General features: G+C 60.0%; 2 protein-coding genes across 2 annotated transcripts; one reads left to right on the top strand and one right to left on the bottom strand.

Annotated features, from left to right (window-relative positions):
• On the top strand, positions 1-7,378 carry NCLIV_041290 (conserved hypothetical protein; the record flags this gene model as incomplete). The annotated part of the gene is made up of 6 exons (XM_003881038.1): positions 1-267; positions 470-808; positions 1,165-4,158; positions 4,448-5,122; positions 5,615-6,581; positions 6,984-7,378. The coding sequence occupies 6 exons, from the start codon at positions 1-3 to the stop codon at positions 7,376-7,378; spliced, it is 5,637 nt and encodes a 1,878-aa protein (XP_003881087.1).
• A 1,110-nt stretch (positions 7,379-8,488) lies between these two features.
• Positions 8,489-11,900, bottom strand: NCLIV_041280 (conserved hypothetical protein; the record flags this gene model as incomplete). Its single annotated transcript, XM_003881037.1, has 3 exons — positions 8,489-8,581; positions 9,035-9,116; positions 9,592-11,900. 3 exons carry the CDS (start codon positions 11,898-11,900, stop codon positions 8,489-8,491), a joined length of 2,484 nt encoding a protein of 827 aa, XP_003881086.1.
• Positions 11,901-13,786: the final 1,886 nt, after the last annotated feature.

Below are 13,786 nucleotides of genomic sequence, written 5' to 3'. Positions count from 1 at the left end.
ATGGCATCCTCCGCGTTCGAGCAGAAGCGCCAAGCCTCCTGCGAGGGACTCCTGAAGCGTCTCGTCGCCGCGCACCTCCACACCTACTTGGGCGTGTCTGTGCCTGCTCCAGGCGAGCGCCAAGAGAGGAAAACCGAGGGGGAAGACCAGGAAGCCAAGCCGCGCGCGGGCGACGACGAAGACGCAGCGAACGAAGAGATCGTCAGAAGAAATGCAGAAGTCGCTTTCGAGTTCGCGAAGACAAAGTGCACCTTTCACTCCTTCGGGGTAAGTCAGGAAAGGCGAGCGGGGCATCTGAGAAAGGCTGTCTCTCTCCCCCCGGTGGAGGCGCGTGTGTGCTCTCTGCGTCGCTCGGGGGCGCGGCGACGGCTGAGTCGCGTCTGCCTCCGCCGGACTTTCTCGCTTTCTCGCGTTCGTGGTAACATCGCTCTCTCTGACGCGTGCCCTCGGTCGTCTGTTGTCTTCCCAGACCATCAACCCGGCGAGTGTGAAGGACGAGTTTTCCCAACTCCTGCTGTCTCTAGAGGCGCAACACCAAGTCGGCAAGGCCGCCGCGCTCCGCCGATGTCTCGCCGCCTTCCTCACGCCGCCCTACGAGCCTCTGGTGCGCCACCAGGGTGCGCATCTGCATGCGGACCAGCGGCCGACTCCAGCGCAGAAGGCTGGGGCGAAGCGCGACGCACAGGCGCAAGAGAAGGAGGAAGAAGAAAAGAGGTGTGGGATACTGCGCATGCTCCTCTCTCTCGCGCAACATCCCGTCTCCGACGCTCAAGAAGTTTTGGTCTTCGAACTGGAGCGAGACAGGGAGGTGAGGTTCTCGTGGCGAGTCGCCCTTCAGGCGACAAACGTATTTCTTAAAACTGGCAACCGATCCGACTCGAGCACTGAGCAACATACGCGTGACGCGCTCCATCAATGTATCCATTTATCCATCTGTCGACATAACATATATATCTATCTACGTGTTTAGGTGTTCATCAGTATGCATATGCTCCTACCTAAAGACCGAGGGACGATCGCACACATCCATATATACATATATATGTATATATATATATATATATATATACATGTACGTGGAGTTTCATTTGGAGAGAAGTGGCATAGCCGGAAAAGTGTTTTCGTGAGAGGTTGATTTGCCTCGGGTGTTGATTGTTTCGACAGCGTCGGGAGACCCGCCGGACGCTCCTTGAAGAGGCGAGACGCGAGGACGAGCGCGCCGCGGAGGAGGAGCTTGAGGCGCTGCGTCGTGAGCATCTGGAGGCGTATCTCGAGGCGTTTTTCGATTCCTCAGAGTCCTCAGATGGCGACGAAAGCGTTGACCGAAAGGCCGAAGGCCCTCGCTCGTCTCCCTGGTCCCCTCAGCGGAGACGCTGCGAAGGAAGCGCCGCGGAACTCTCCCCTGAGACTGAATCACGCCTCGCCGTTCCCTCCTCCCCGAAGGAGCACGCACCTCGAGCCCTCGAGGAGGCAACCGCCGAAACGGAAGTGAACCCGGAAGCTCGTCTCCCTGAGGCGTCTCCAGAGTTGGAGAGAATCGCGGAGCGGTTTCTGCATGGGCTCGTGAGTCTTCCGGCCCCGGCGTCTCGGCAAGCGCAGGGAGTCTCTGGAGAGGATGAAGCAATCGAACAGAGCGTCGAGAAGGATCGAGTTGCCTCGCGGCTGCTCTCCACGGAGACGCCTCTCGCTGCCGTGTTGCCGCCTCGTCCGGCTGCGCCTCCCGCTGGTCGCGGGGCCGTGGCGTCGCGCTCTGCCCCGCCCGCTCCCTTACTGTTCACGCCGCGCTCTCGAGAGCCTCCTTTCGGCGACGCGCGAGACGCCGGATGCGCTACGGAGGCATGGCTCGTCCAGCACGTGCTTCTCGCGCTCTCCGGTCTCGACGCGGCTCCTGTGTTTCTTCGCTGCAACCAGAACGGCGGGATCGCCGCCTCTCGCGCCCACCCCTCCGGTTCCTCGAGTCCGTCCTTCTCCCCTCTGGGCGTCGTGCAGCCGAATCCGCGGCTGCCTGCCGTCGAGCATCTCTCGCCTGCGGCTGTGACCTCAGCCCTCGGCCTCTTCTCGTTCCCTGCGTCGGCGGTCCTTCTTCTTTCTCGCTTCTCCACCGCGCTCGGGCGCCTGGCCTTCGCGCCGCTCCACTTCGCTCGCCGCGAGGGCGCCTCGCTCTCTCTCCACCACTTCCTCGAGGCGGGCGAAGACGCGCAGCCGAGCCTCCAGGGCGCACGGGCTGCGCGTCCGAGTGCCTGTCTCGACGCCACGAAGCATGCGATCGACGCGCTGTTCCTGCACTGGACCGCCCTGCTGTCGGAGCTCCAGCAGGCTCAAACGGCGAGCCTGCACGCCGAGGCCGCGTTCCCGTTCGGCGACCTCTCCGCGGTGGGCGCGCCGGGCGCGCTCGCGGCGTTTCGCCGCTTCGGACCCCTCCCGCCGCTCGGGCGGAACGGCGCGTGTGCGGCGGAGGCAGATGTGCCGGGCGAGAGACGTTTCGTTTCCCAGCGGCCGCTCACGCTTCTCTCACTTTTCCTGGAGGTGCGGGAGCATCTCCGGTGTTGGACGAGCCTGGCGGGTGCCGTCGAGAAGGCGCTGCAGGCGCTGTCGTTCCCCCCGTCTGCGGCAAGGAACTCCGCCGCTCCGTTTTCGGATTCGCAGCCGCGCGGCATCGCCCCGTGCACTGCCTGGCCTTTCGGAGCAGCCGAGGGCGCCGCGTTCGGCCTCGCGTTCCTCAGCGAGGGCCTCGGGCTGCTGCAGGACGCCGAGATGGCGCGCGACGGCGTCCTGGAGCGCTTCTGGAACTTCTTTCTCTTCTTTGCGCTCCATCCTCTGCTCCTCGCTCTCGATCGGTGCATGCGCTTCGGCGAAGTCCGCGGCTTTCCGACGGACATTCGCCTGCTGCTGCAGCGGGCAAACGGCGAGGCGTTCGCGGCGCAGAGCTCGCCCGGCGGCCGCCCGGACGAAAGAGGAGGCGGCGCCGAACCGGACGAGGACGGCGAAGGAAGGCCTCGGATTCCTGTGTTTCTGCTCGACCTCGTGACTGCGTCACAGCGAACCGGTCAGGCCGTCGCAGCAGTCCGCGAGGTGGAGCGAACGCGGGGGGGACTGTCGTCAGAGCTTTACGGGAAGATGGAGAAGAAGCGGAACTCCCGAGACGTTCGGACGCAGGCGACGCCGCAGGCGCACTCGCCCGACCGCGGCGATCTCAGCGACGGCGGATCGACCCGCGGGTCTTCGAGGGACGACACGCCCGAGGAAGACATCGACGTGAGCGAAGGGGAGGGCGAGGACAGCGAGGACGACGACGCACAACTCTGGGAGAAACTGGAGCGCGAAAACCCTTCGCTGGTGGCTGCTTCCTTCTTGAAGAAGATCCGCAACGCAGGCAGGGGGGCCGTCGAAGAGGCCCGACACCCCCGGGCGCCGAGGTCCAGTTGTCTCGTTCAGGACTGTCAGGACGCGTCCCCGACCGGCGAGCAGGCGCGACGGCGACGGGACGAAACCGGCGAGGCAGTCGTGGCGTGTGCGAGCGTCGGAAACGAAACAGTCGACGGAAAGTTGGAAATGCTCGTCAGGCGGCTGCGTGCCTGGGAGGTCTTCCCGTCGACCTCCGCCTCAGCCACAGAGGAGGCGTTCCGCTCGCCACACAGCCTTGCGTCGCCGACCGCCTGGAACGAGGCTGTCTCGGCGATGGGTAAGCCGCATTCACCGGCTCTTCTGCGCGACACGGAGGCGCTGTTTCACGCCCTCCGCCCTTCCTCGCTCTCGGCAGTGCCGCCGACGGTCGCCGCCTCGGTGTGCCTCCTCGACGTTCTCTGCGGGACGTCCCTGGGGCAGCGGCGACAGGCGACGCAGCTAATAGACGCGCGTCTCGCGATAAAACGCATGGACCGCGTGCCGCCGGCCGTCTCGGGCTCTTTGCCGCTTTGCACCAAAGGACCCGTTGAGGGCGTGGCGCGAGGAGGCGAGAAGGAAGACGGAGAGGACGCGACTGTGGACGCGGAGGTGCTGAGACCCGAAGGCGTCACCAGTCTCTTTCTGCAGGCTCGCGTGCGGCCTGCGCTGCTCGCCCTGGCGAGAGAAGAAGAGGAAAACGCCGTTCTCGTCTCGCTCCACTGGACGCACATTCTCGAGGCCGTGGCTGTGACCCGCGCCATCGCTCTTCTCCAGGTCGGGCTGCCGGCAGGGAGACCAGAAGAGAACAGATTGGGAAGCGGGGTGACGCACCCATGCATGCACGGAGAAGCACAGAGACATGCACATACAGACACGAATGTACACAAATGTACGCAAAAACACAAATATGCAGACAGAACGATACGCGCATGTACGCACCTGTAGACAGCCAGGGAGTCACAGACAGTTCCGGAGTTTGCGAGCAGTGTGTGGAGTGAAGAAGACACATTTCAAGAGGTGACGGCGGAGGCATGTACACGTTCCTTTGTGGGTTTGCGTTCAGGTGAAGAGCGAGATGCGCCCGCTCTTCCGTCTCTTGTTCTCGCCAGCAGAAGCCCCGCTCGCGCACGTCGATCCTGTCCAGTTGAACTGCGTCCTCCGGGATCTCCTGTTATCCCCCGCCGCTCCGAAAGCTTCGGCAACCCCTGCAAGCAGTCGCGAGGCGCCAGGCCCCGAGAGCAGACGGCTGGGACTCGGAGGCGCTCGCGCGGAAAGGAAAAGCGGAGACTGCGCTGCCTGCTCGTCGGTCTGTTCAATCCTCCATCGCTCGCTCTCCCGGGCACTGGGCGCCTTCCTGCGCGAGACGCGTGCGCGCCGAGACAGACAGGAAGAGAACGCGAGATGCCCGGACTCACCAGGCAGTGAGGAGACAAGGCCGCACGAGGCGCGCGGGAAGAGGGAACGGCGTGACGCGCGTACTGAAGCCATCTGGAACCGGATTTTCTCCCTCGATCGTATGGACACTGCAGGGCGGGCTCTCGCCCTCAGCCTAACGACAGAAAACCCTCTGCTGTCCACGCCCGCGTCCGGTTCTTTGCATTCTCGTAGAGGTGAAAGAAGCGAACGAGGCGGGGCAGATACTCGGAGTCCACGCGTCCGACGCCCGGACGCGGAAGGGACAGAGATCAACGAAGCGGGCGACCGCCACACGCCGCGTCTCGCGTTTGCGTATCTGACGGTACGTGTTTCATGCTTCGGCTTCAAAGCGTAGTTTCAAAGGGTATAAAACTCCGCGGTGTCTAATCGTATTTCCACTACTATTCGGGTTTTGTTCTTTTGTGTTGTTTCGCCTCTCGTGCCGTGCAGTCTCGATTGCCAAGTCGAAGCTCGGTGGTGTCATTTGTCGTTCGTTTTCTTGCCGTCCTTCGTACTTTCTTCTCCAATCTCGTGTTCCGCCGCCTGGTCTGGGCGCGTTCTCCTTGGTGCGTCTCTCGCGGTTGTCAAACGTTAAGGCCTTCCATGTTCGATCTTTCGTCCGCGTCTGTGTGTCCCGTAAAATGCGCTTCCCTGGTTGGGCTTCTTGCGTTTCCCTTTCGCGCCGAGATGTTCACTGTCATCTCTCTTTGGCGCGATTTGGGCGAGACTGGACAGCAGTCCAGGGCTGTTTTTTTCGCTCACTGGTTTTTGACCGGTTCCGCGGCATCTGTTCATTTCTGGTCTTGCCCTGCAGCTGCAGTACGCCGGGACGCCGTTTCCAGTGTCTGTACACCCGCGGTACGCCGCTCAGCACCTGCTCAGCGCCGACGTCACTTGCATGTATTCGGCCATCTTTGCATTTCTTCTCGAGCTGGAGCGCAGCGCAGGCGTGCTTTGCCGGCTGCCTGCGCCTCTCTGTTGGCTAGCTGCGTCGACAGCGAGGCGCGGGACTGGAGACAATCGACGTGACGAAAGCGACCGCCGCACCTGCGCACAGAGATGCGAAGACGACCTCGCCGGAGACGAGACGCCGCCGGTCGACGCGCCCACGGTGGATGGCTTTTTGCAGGCGTTTTCGACGCGCTTTTATCAAACTGCAGTGAAGCTGCGAGGCGAACTCTGCCATGTTCTCTTCTCCCTACAACGGCACGTTGCCTTCGTGTGTGGCCAGCACTCTTCCCCATCTCTCCTTCGCCGGCTTCTTGCCTGTCGCTCGCTCGACGAAATGACCCATGCACACTTGCTGGATCTCCGTCTCCTTCTCGCGCTTCTTCTTGTCCCAGTCCACGGCCCCGCGCTCTCCTCGCCGATGCCTTCCTCTTCTCCCTCTGCGTCAGCCGACCTCCCGGGTTCCACTGTGTCTTTTCAGTTGAACGAGGCGGTTGCGCCGCATGTGCTGCTGCTTCTTCGCGCGCCGTGCGATTTGCAGCGATTGGTGAGAGAGGCGCAGGCCGCAGTGAACGGGGGCGGTGACGCGGGTCCAGAAGCGCACCGAGACGAAGAGACTCCCGACGACGCTCTGCGGTGGCGAAAAAACAGAGGAAGGCTACCCGCGTGCGGCGCCCGCGCCTCCGCGCCCCGGCACGCAGCAGAGCCTTCGCAACATCACTCGATCAAACAAACTGAGGCAGTTTCTCCTTTGCTGCCAGAAACCGAGCGAAGCGAGAGGCAAACCTCCGAGCTCAAGGCGCAGCTCGACGCATGCATGCAGTCTCTGGAAGGTGAGCCTACACATTCTTACCTCTCTCTGGTTTCGCAGTCCTGAGCACAATCCCGTACACGTAGATACACGTCAACCTCATATATATATATATATATATATATATGCATCCTTGATATGCATTTATGTATATATATATATATATATACATATTTATATCTCTGCATGGTTTCACGGGTGTCGGTGGTTTTGTTTGCAGTAGGAGTTGTTCCCAAACAACCGGATCGTGTTGGCTGTGGTTTTGTTTCTGCAGTATACATGCCATGTTCCAGAGTGTTTTGCTGTCGACATCCAGATCGTTTTTGGGAGTCTACTTTGGAGATGTCGAGGCGAAGCCGAAGCGGCACAGCGCGTTCTTTCTCCTTTTCTTCTGCGGATTTGCCGGTTGGTTGTTTGTGTGTAGCGCTGCACTTCAACGTCAGGCGGGCTGCGCTGTGTCTCCTGGCGCTCTTGCGCACGGCTGTTTTCTCCTCGCCGACGATGATTCTCGAGTCGTGTCCCCTCACAGACATTGTTGATCGCGACGTCTTCTCTGTCTCCGCCGTGCTCTTTGGAAAGATTGCTGCGGAGTGTATGAGTTCGTCCGAGCCCGCGAGAAGCTCTCAGGAGGCAAGCGTGCGCCCTGTGCAGAATCCCCCCTTTGAGGGCGGCACGGAAGTCGGCGTGTGCCAAGAGGTAGCCTGTGGTCTGCGCCTTCTTTACTCCATGCTCGATTTCAGCAATTTCTACTCCGCCACATTGGACGCCCTTGCCTGCGAAGAGTACGAGACACGCGGGGGCTTTCTGGGCCAGTTTTAATGCCAAGCATCCGCGATCTGCGGGGAGGGATGTGAACGCCTTCCCGTTGGCCTGTCTACACATGGCGAAACCGATATACATATATACTTGGATGTGTTGATCTGTTTTTCCCGGTTTTAGAGGAGGCCTAAGCGCACCGGTGAGAATGTGTTGAGCACCAAGAACGCCTCGCGTGAGGGTCTCTGCGCGGTTTCTCTCCCGGCTCGCGCACTCGTAACAACGGACTGCTAACTTGAGTGCCGTCTCATATATATATATATATATATATATATATATATATGCATGTTTTTAGATTCCGGTGTCCATGTGTGGAGTTGTCTTTCTGTGTGCTAGTAAGTCTCGACCTGTGAGATCTAGCGTCTCTGTCCAGAGCAATGCTGGTTTTGTGGCGAGGCCAAAAGGGAGCTCCGCTACGACTCCGTTGCAATTATTCTCTGCATGCGTCAGCGTCGTGTGCGGGTTCTCCCTCGCGAGCACGAGCACAGGTTTTGCCTTGCTGGTCTCGTTTTGCTTCTTCGCCGCTCAGCAGCCCCGCTGAGATCTCGTTTTTCCTGTTTCGTTTTCTCAATGAATGGCCGCAACCCGTGGCCAGCCTTCCGTGGAGAGAAGTGGTTGCACGAGTCTCCATCATCGCAGTTCGCCAAGCCGTGGCGAGCGTCTTCCTAAAACCGAGCGAAACGCGAGGTCTGCTAAACCGTGTGCCTCGGGCGTGCGAAACCCCGCTCGTTGTCGCCGTGGCCCGTACGCTTTGCTTCGCTGGCATGAGAAACCACTGACGCCTTTGCGTCTCAAGGTTCCGAAACCACTCTTGTCTCTCCTCACCTCACGGCACCCCCCAACGCCTCACACCATATCCTTTCCAAACACTCGCATCATAGATCCGCAAGGCGTATTATACATAAAAAGACAAACATATATATATATATATATGCAAATGTATGTAGGAGTATAAGTGCGCTGGTAAACGTATATGTATATATATATATACATATATGTATAGGCAGAATGTCCCTGGCATTGCATATGTCTGTATGTAGTTGTGAGGCTCTTATTTCTACCGGCACGTGTGAATCACAAGCGTCACTGAGAGCCGCGGCTTTCGCGGAACGATCATCTCCGCGCCGCGGGCGGCAGCCGCATGCTGGCGAATCTGTCGAACTCTGGCGAGGCGAAGTCGAGTTTTTCCATTGATCGCCGAAGCGACTGCGCGCACAAAAACGAAGCCAAACAGCGGCAGGGAATGCGGAGTGGATCTGAGGCGCGGGTGTCTCGACACCAGATGGCCGCGCGCCGGTGCAGAGGCGACGCGCCCGAGAGGAGGCAAGACACTGCGAGGGGAAACCGCAGGAAGAGAAGCCGCGCGAGACGCACAGACAGCGCATTTTGCATATGCGACGGCCGGCGCGCCTGAAGTCGCAGGCCGGCTCAGACCAGTTGTTTTTCGCGTCTGGGAAAAACGCAAAGTCAGCCCACATCCACACGATTCGACGCGCACCTCCTGAGGCGACGCGCCGCCACGAGGCGAACAGGAGGGCGAGAAGCACAAAGGGGGGTGACATCGAGCTAACGCTGAGACTTTGAGAGAGCGGAAGCACAGAAAAGGACGAAACGGGGAAAGATTCAGCCGCACGAGAGGCACACCGCGACCGCGCGTACCTCGATGTCGCTGTCAGTGAACGAAAGGAAGGAAACGGTCGACGTCGCTGCCAGGAGGAGTCTCTCATGTTTGAATCGGAACCTGCACACCAAGGGATAACTCCAAACGGTCTCCTCGCAAGTCTCTTTCTGCTCCCCACGTTCTCCCTCTCGTGGGTTTCCCATACGCGTCCGTTCCGCGCGGCTCCTGGAGCTTTGTCTCGCTCTTCCTTCTCCCCTGGCCTCCCTGCCTATCTCTCTGCCTATGTTTGTGTGGGTTGCTACGTCGCGGAGTCTTCCCCTCTCGCAGCTTCTCCATCTATGTTCCTCCTCCTTAGCCCTCCTCGCATCTTCTCCATCTATGTTCCTCCTCCTTAGCCCTCCTCGCATCTTCTCCATCTATGTTCCTCCTCCTTAGCCCTCCTCGCATCTTCTCCATCTATGTTCCTCCTCCTTAGCCCTCCTCGCATGTCTCTGTTGATCCATTTCCCGTCTCCACGCCGCACGTTCCCTTCACATTCCGCACTTTTCCGCCCCCCTCCGCCCTCTTCTTCGCGTGTCCCTCACGCTTCGCTTACGTTGCATACGCCTCCACAATTTTGGCAACCAGCCTTCCGGGCATCGTTGCACGTGCTGCTTTTCCGCCGCATGTCCCCGCAGAAACCATGAGGTGACCGTGGATCGCTTCAATTCCTTCTTCGTCGGTCCCGACTGTCTCCGCTCGGCCGTCGCCGCGCGAACTTTGCCGTCGCCGAGGAGTGCCGTCTCGTGGGAGAGACAGCTGCATGCGCGCCCCAGCCGCGCAGGCCTTCCGCGCTCGCTCGACGCTTCTTCGCGCCATGACCCGTTTTTGCATGAGGAGCAAAGAGCCCGCTTTTGCCTCCAGCAAGGCGCACAGCGGCAGCGCAGCGATCTCAAACAGATTTGCGTGCGCCACGTGCGCGTGCGCGAACCCCGAGAGGAGATGCACCCACGAGAGACAGAGATGGATCTCAATCTCCTCGGAGACATCCAGGGCGCCTGCCTGCGAAGCGGCGCCTTGCGCGGCAGGGAAGTGAACCCGACTGCGCCGTTCGGTCCCGGGCGCGCGGGCCGTGGCCAGCAGCAGCGAGAGGGGAAAGGAGGCAGACGGAGCGAGCGAGGCGAGGAACGCATCCCGGCGGCGCGCAGCGGACAGCGGAGACGCATGCACGGCAGAAGAGGCTTCGCGAAGGGCGCGAAGAGCCGTTTGCGCCATGCGTGCGACAGCAGGGGAGGGAGACGTGGCGACTTGGTAGACGTGGTCAGCGAGGGAGAAGAAGAAGGAAGGATTGTTGCACTGGAGAGAGGCGAAGGAGGAGGCGAGAAGCGCGGCGTCGTGGAGCGACAAGAGGTGCATAGACCCCAGAGCCGCCTGCTCCGCCGTTTGCAAGAACCTCTCGTGGAAAAAGCGGATTTGTTTGAAGCGGTTCACCAGCACACTCAGATCCCGACCAAACTGCGAGAAGCCTGCATCCGGCGATTCGGCAGGCGCCAGCGAGAAGGACGTCGAGAGCGGACTCGCCGCTGCAGCCCCTGCGAGGGCGGCCTCGTCCTCGTCTTCGGAGCCTGCCTCAAATGCAGACGAGAAGGAACAGGCGCTGCCGCGGTGCGTGAATTCTTGTAGACGGAGGAGAATGCGCGCGGCTTCGTCCCCGAGCTCGCGCCAGAAAGCGGACTCGTGATAGCTCCTCTTCACCGCCGCCGTCGCAGCCCGCACGGCAGCCGCGAGTGGTGCAGACGAAGACGATGAAAAAGTAGAAGGGGAAGACTGGTCTTCGCTGGGATCTGCAGCGCGGGCAAAGGCAGCCAGCCCAGAGGGTGTACTGCGGTTGGTCAGCTGAAGAAGAGACGCGGAATCGTCGCTTTCCCCGAGGAGATCTTCGTCTCTCTTGCCGGTGTGGGCTTCTCCTTCTCCTCGTTCGCCTCCGTCGCGTCGCGTCGCGTCCTCGCCGGGCGCTTCCCGACCTGCAGGCGCTGCCCGAGAGACTTCGACATTCCACAAAGGAAGGCGACGGCGGCGCTGCGGGCCGAAGCAGCCAGGGGACGAAGAAGAAGAAGAAGAAGAAGAAGAAGAAGAAGAAAACTGTCGCCAAGAGGAGACGGGAGGAGCAGGCGACAGCGGAGGAGTCGCGAGGGAAACAGAGGAGGCAGAGACAGAGGACAAACTCCGCGACGCCCGCGCGGCACCGAGAAGTCGAGGCGTGGCGCTGGTCTGGACAGGCGTTGGAGGCGAGAGGAGGAACGGCGGCGGAGACGCAGGAGAAAGAGCGGCCGAAGCCGGCAAAGTTGACGGCGAGTCGAAAGCTGCAACAGATGACGAGGGAGAGCCGAGCGACGAAGCAGCACAAGAGCGAGACGCTACCGAGGCAGAGAGCGAGGAGACGGGCTTCGAGTTTCGAGAGGCGACGGAGGGTGGACGCGGAGAGGCCGAAGAAGCGAACTCCGGTCCTCGGGCGGCGTAGCGAGAGAAGGAACGAGAAGAAGAGAGGGGTGACGAGGCCGAGGAAGGGCGAGGAGTGACTAGGAAGCGAGAAAAAGAGCCCGGGAATGCAGGGAACGATGAGCTTGTTGCACCCGCAGCGTTGATCTCCCGTGGAAGCCGTCTCCTTGTCTCCGAGACTGCCAGAGTCTTTTGTTTCAAAGTGTCTCCGCCCACCACTCCGACTGCGTCTCCGCCGCTTCTCGGCTCTCTCAGCCGTAAGCCTGGTTCGCCTCTGTCTCTTTCTCGCGCGAGACGCGGCGCAGGCGGTCTCTTTAGTCCCGGCTGAGCGCGGAGAGGCAGCAGAGGCCGGCGAGACGCCGGAAGAAGGGCCGAGTCCTCTACAGTTGACGAGAGGAATCGGTTCATGTCTGCGCTCAGTCTCATCTTGTTCCACCCCTCCTTTCTCTTCGAGGGACGAGTTCTTCCCTCCACATCAGAAAGCAGCCGGAGCGCCTCTCTCCCGTCGCGTCTGCTTCATTTTCTCGGTTTGACGAATGTTCCTTCCGCCGCGGTTCCTATTTGTCGCGTCTTTCTCTCCGCTCCTCTCTCTTCTCTCAGCCGTTGTTTCTCTCTCCTGCTGTCTGGGTTTTCGCGCCTCTTTTCTGTCTCCGTTCCTGCCCCGAGACCTTAGCCCTGGGGCGAGAGAAAGAGGCAGCAGCAGCGGATAGGAAGAGCGGACTTCCTTGCGACTTCGGAGAGGCGCGCGGAAAGATCCGAGGCAGCCAACGCGTTCTTCTTTCGTCTTTCGGAAAGCTCGGCTCTTCATCCGTCTGTGGCGACGGGCCCTGTCGTGTTTCGATCGCTCCCGGGAGATTTTCAGAGGAGCAAATGAGATCCCAGAAAAGGATAAGAACGAAAGGAGAACAGGCAGGCAAAGGAGATAAGAAGGGAAAGTCGAAGACGGGGAGACAGGACGAAAACAACGACGTGAGGCTGGGACAAGCCCCGACAGGAGACGAAACGCGAAGAGAGACAACAGAACTCGAGAGGGGAGAAGAGAGGCTACTGAGACAGAAGAACGCGCGAGTACGTGAAAAGTGGAGCGTCGAGAAGAAAACAACACATTTCGGGGGATTTGACTGAAATGGAGTCAATGGCGGAGAGACAAAGCGGAGATCGGCGCTGTCTCGACGGAATGGGAAAAACCAAGACGAAAAGAAGACCTCGGGTCTCCCTCGAAAAGCGGCCTCTCTCTCTCACAAATGCTGTCTCTGCTTTCTCAGTGGCCTTCTGTTGTTCCTTCTTTTTCTCTCTTTTCGCAAGTATTTCTTCTTTTCTCCCTCCTCGTCTCTTTGAACGACCTCTGCTCCCTTCGTCTCGCCGCCAAATGCTTCCCGCGTTTCTGCGCTTTTTCGTCTCCCCTCGCCCCTCGATGCTGTACGCTCCGACGACGCTTCGATTTCCACGTTTTGCCTTTTCCTCTCGCCTCCGTGATTCGTCCTTCTTCCTTTGTGCTCTCTTCTTTCTCTCTGTCTTTTTCTCCGTCGCTTTTGTCTCGCGGGGACCGTCTGTCTAGCCTCAGCGCATGCATAGGGAGGGAGACGCCTGGAAGCATTTCTGTTTTCGCACGCCCTCTTTGCGGTTTCCGCCTTTTTCTCTCGCTTTGCACTCCTGGCGGCGCGCGCGTACACTGGGGCTTGTTCTTCTTTCTCTCTGCTTTCTTGCTTTTTCGCACCGACGCTCCCCAGATTTCCCGGAGATCACCGTCTCTCCCGCTCCCGCCGCAACTGTTTTCACCCGCTCTCGCTCTTTCGCCTCTCTCCCTTCTTCCTTCCTCTCTTTCCCTCGCAGGGCATCTTGTGCGTATCTCCCCCCCCTCTCGTGGCCTATCGCTGTCTTTCTTCTCCGCACCTTTTCGTCATCTCAGAGGTGCGAAAGGCGGGTCTCGCGTGCCGGCGTATAGAAGGACAGAGAGGGTAGAAAAGAACAGAGAGTCGCCCACGGCGCTTCCTTTGCTCTTCGCTTCTCTCGACAAAAGGAGCGGAGGTGCGAACGGTGTTTTTGCCGTTTTTCGCGCCCGGTTCGGCAGCGCGCGAGAACAACGTTTCGTCGGAAGACCAGAGAGGCTGTGTTTGAAAATGTAAAGGAGCGTGGTCACAGAGATACGCGGATTTTCCTTGTGCAGAATTTCAACACTCGACTCGCTGCTCCCGGGCTCAGACAAAAACCGTTTTTTAGGTGCACCACGCCGAACGCTCCGCTCGAAGGCGCATCCTTCTCTCTGCTGCCTGTTCTCTGTCGTCTTCTTCTCTCCTGTGCAGTTTTTCTGT

The sequence above is a fragment of the Neospora caninum genome, chromosome IX (assembly GCF_000208865.1).
Source record: "Neospora caninum Liverpool complete genome, chromosome IX".
NCBI lineage: Eukaryota > Apicomplexa > Conoidasida > Eucoccidiorida > Sarcocystidae > Neospora > Neospora caninum.
This window is presented reverse-complemented; position numbering and strand designations above follow the sequence as displayed.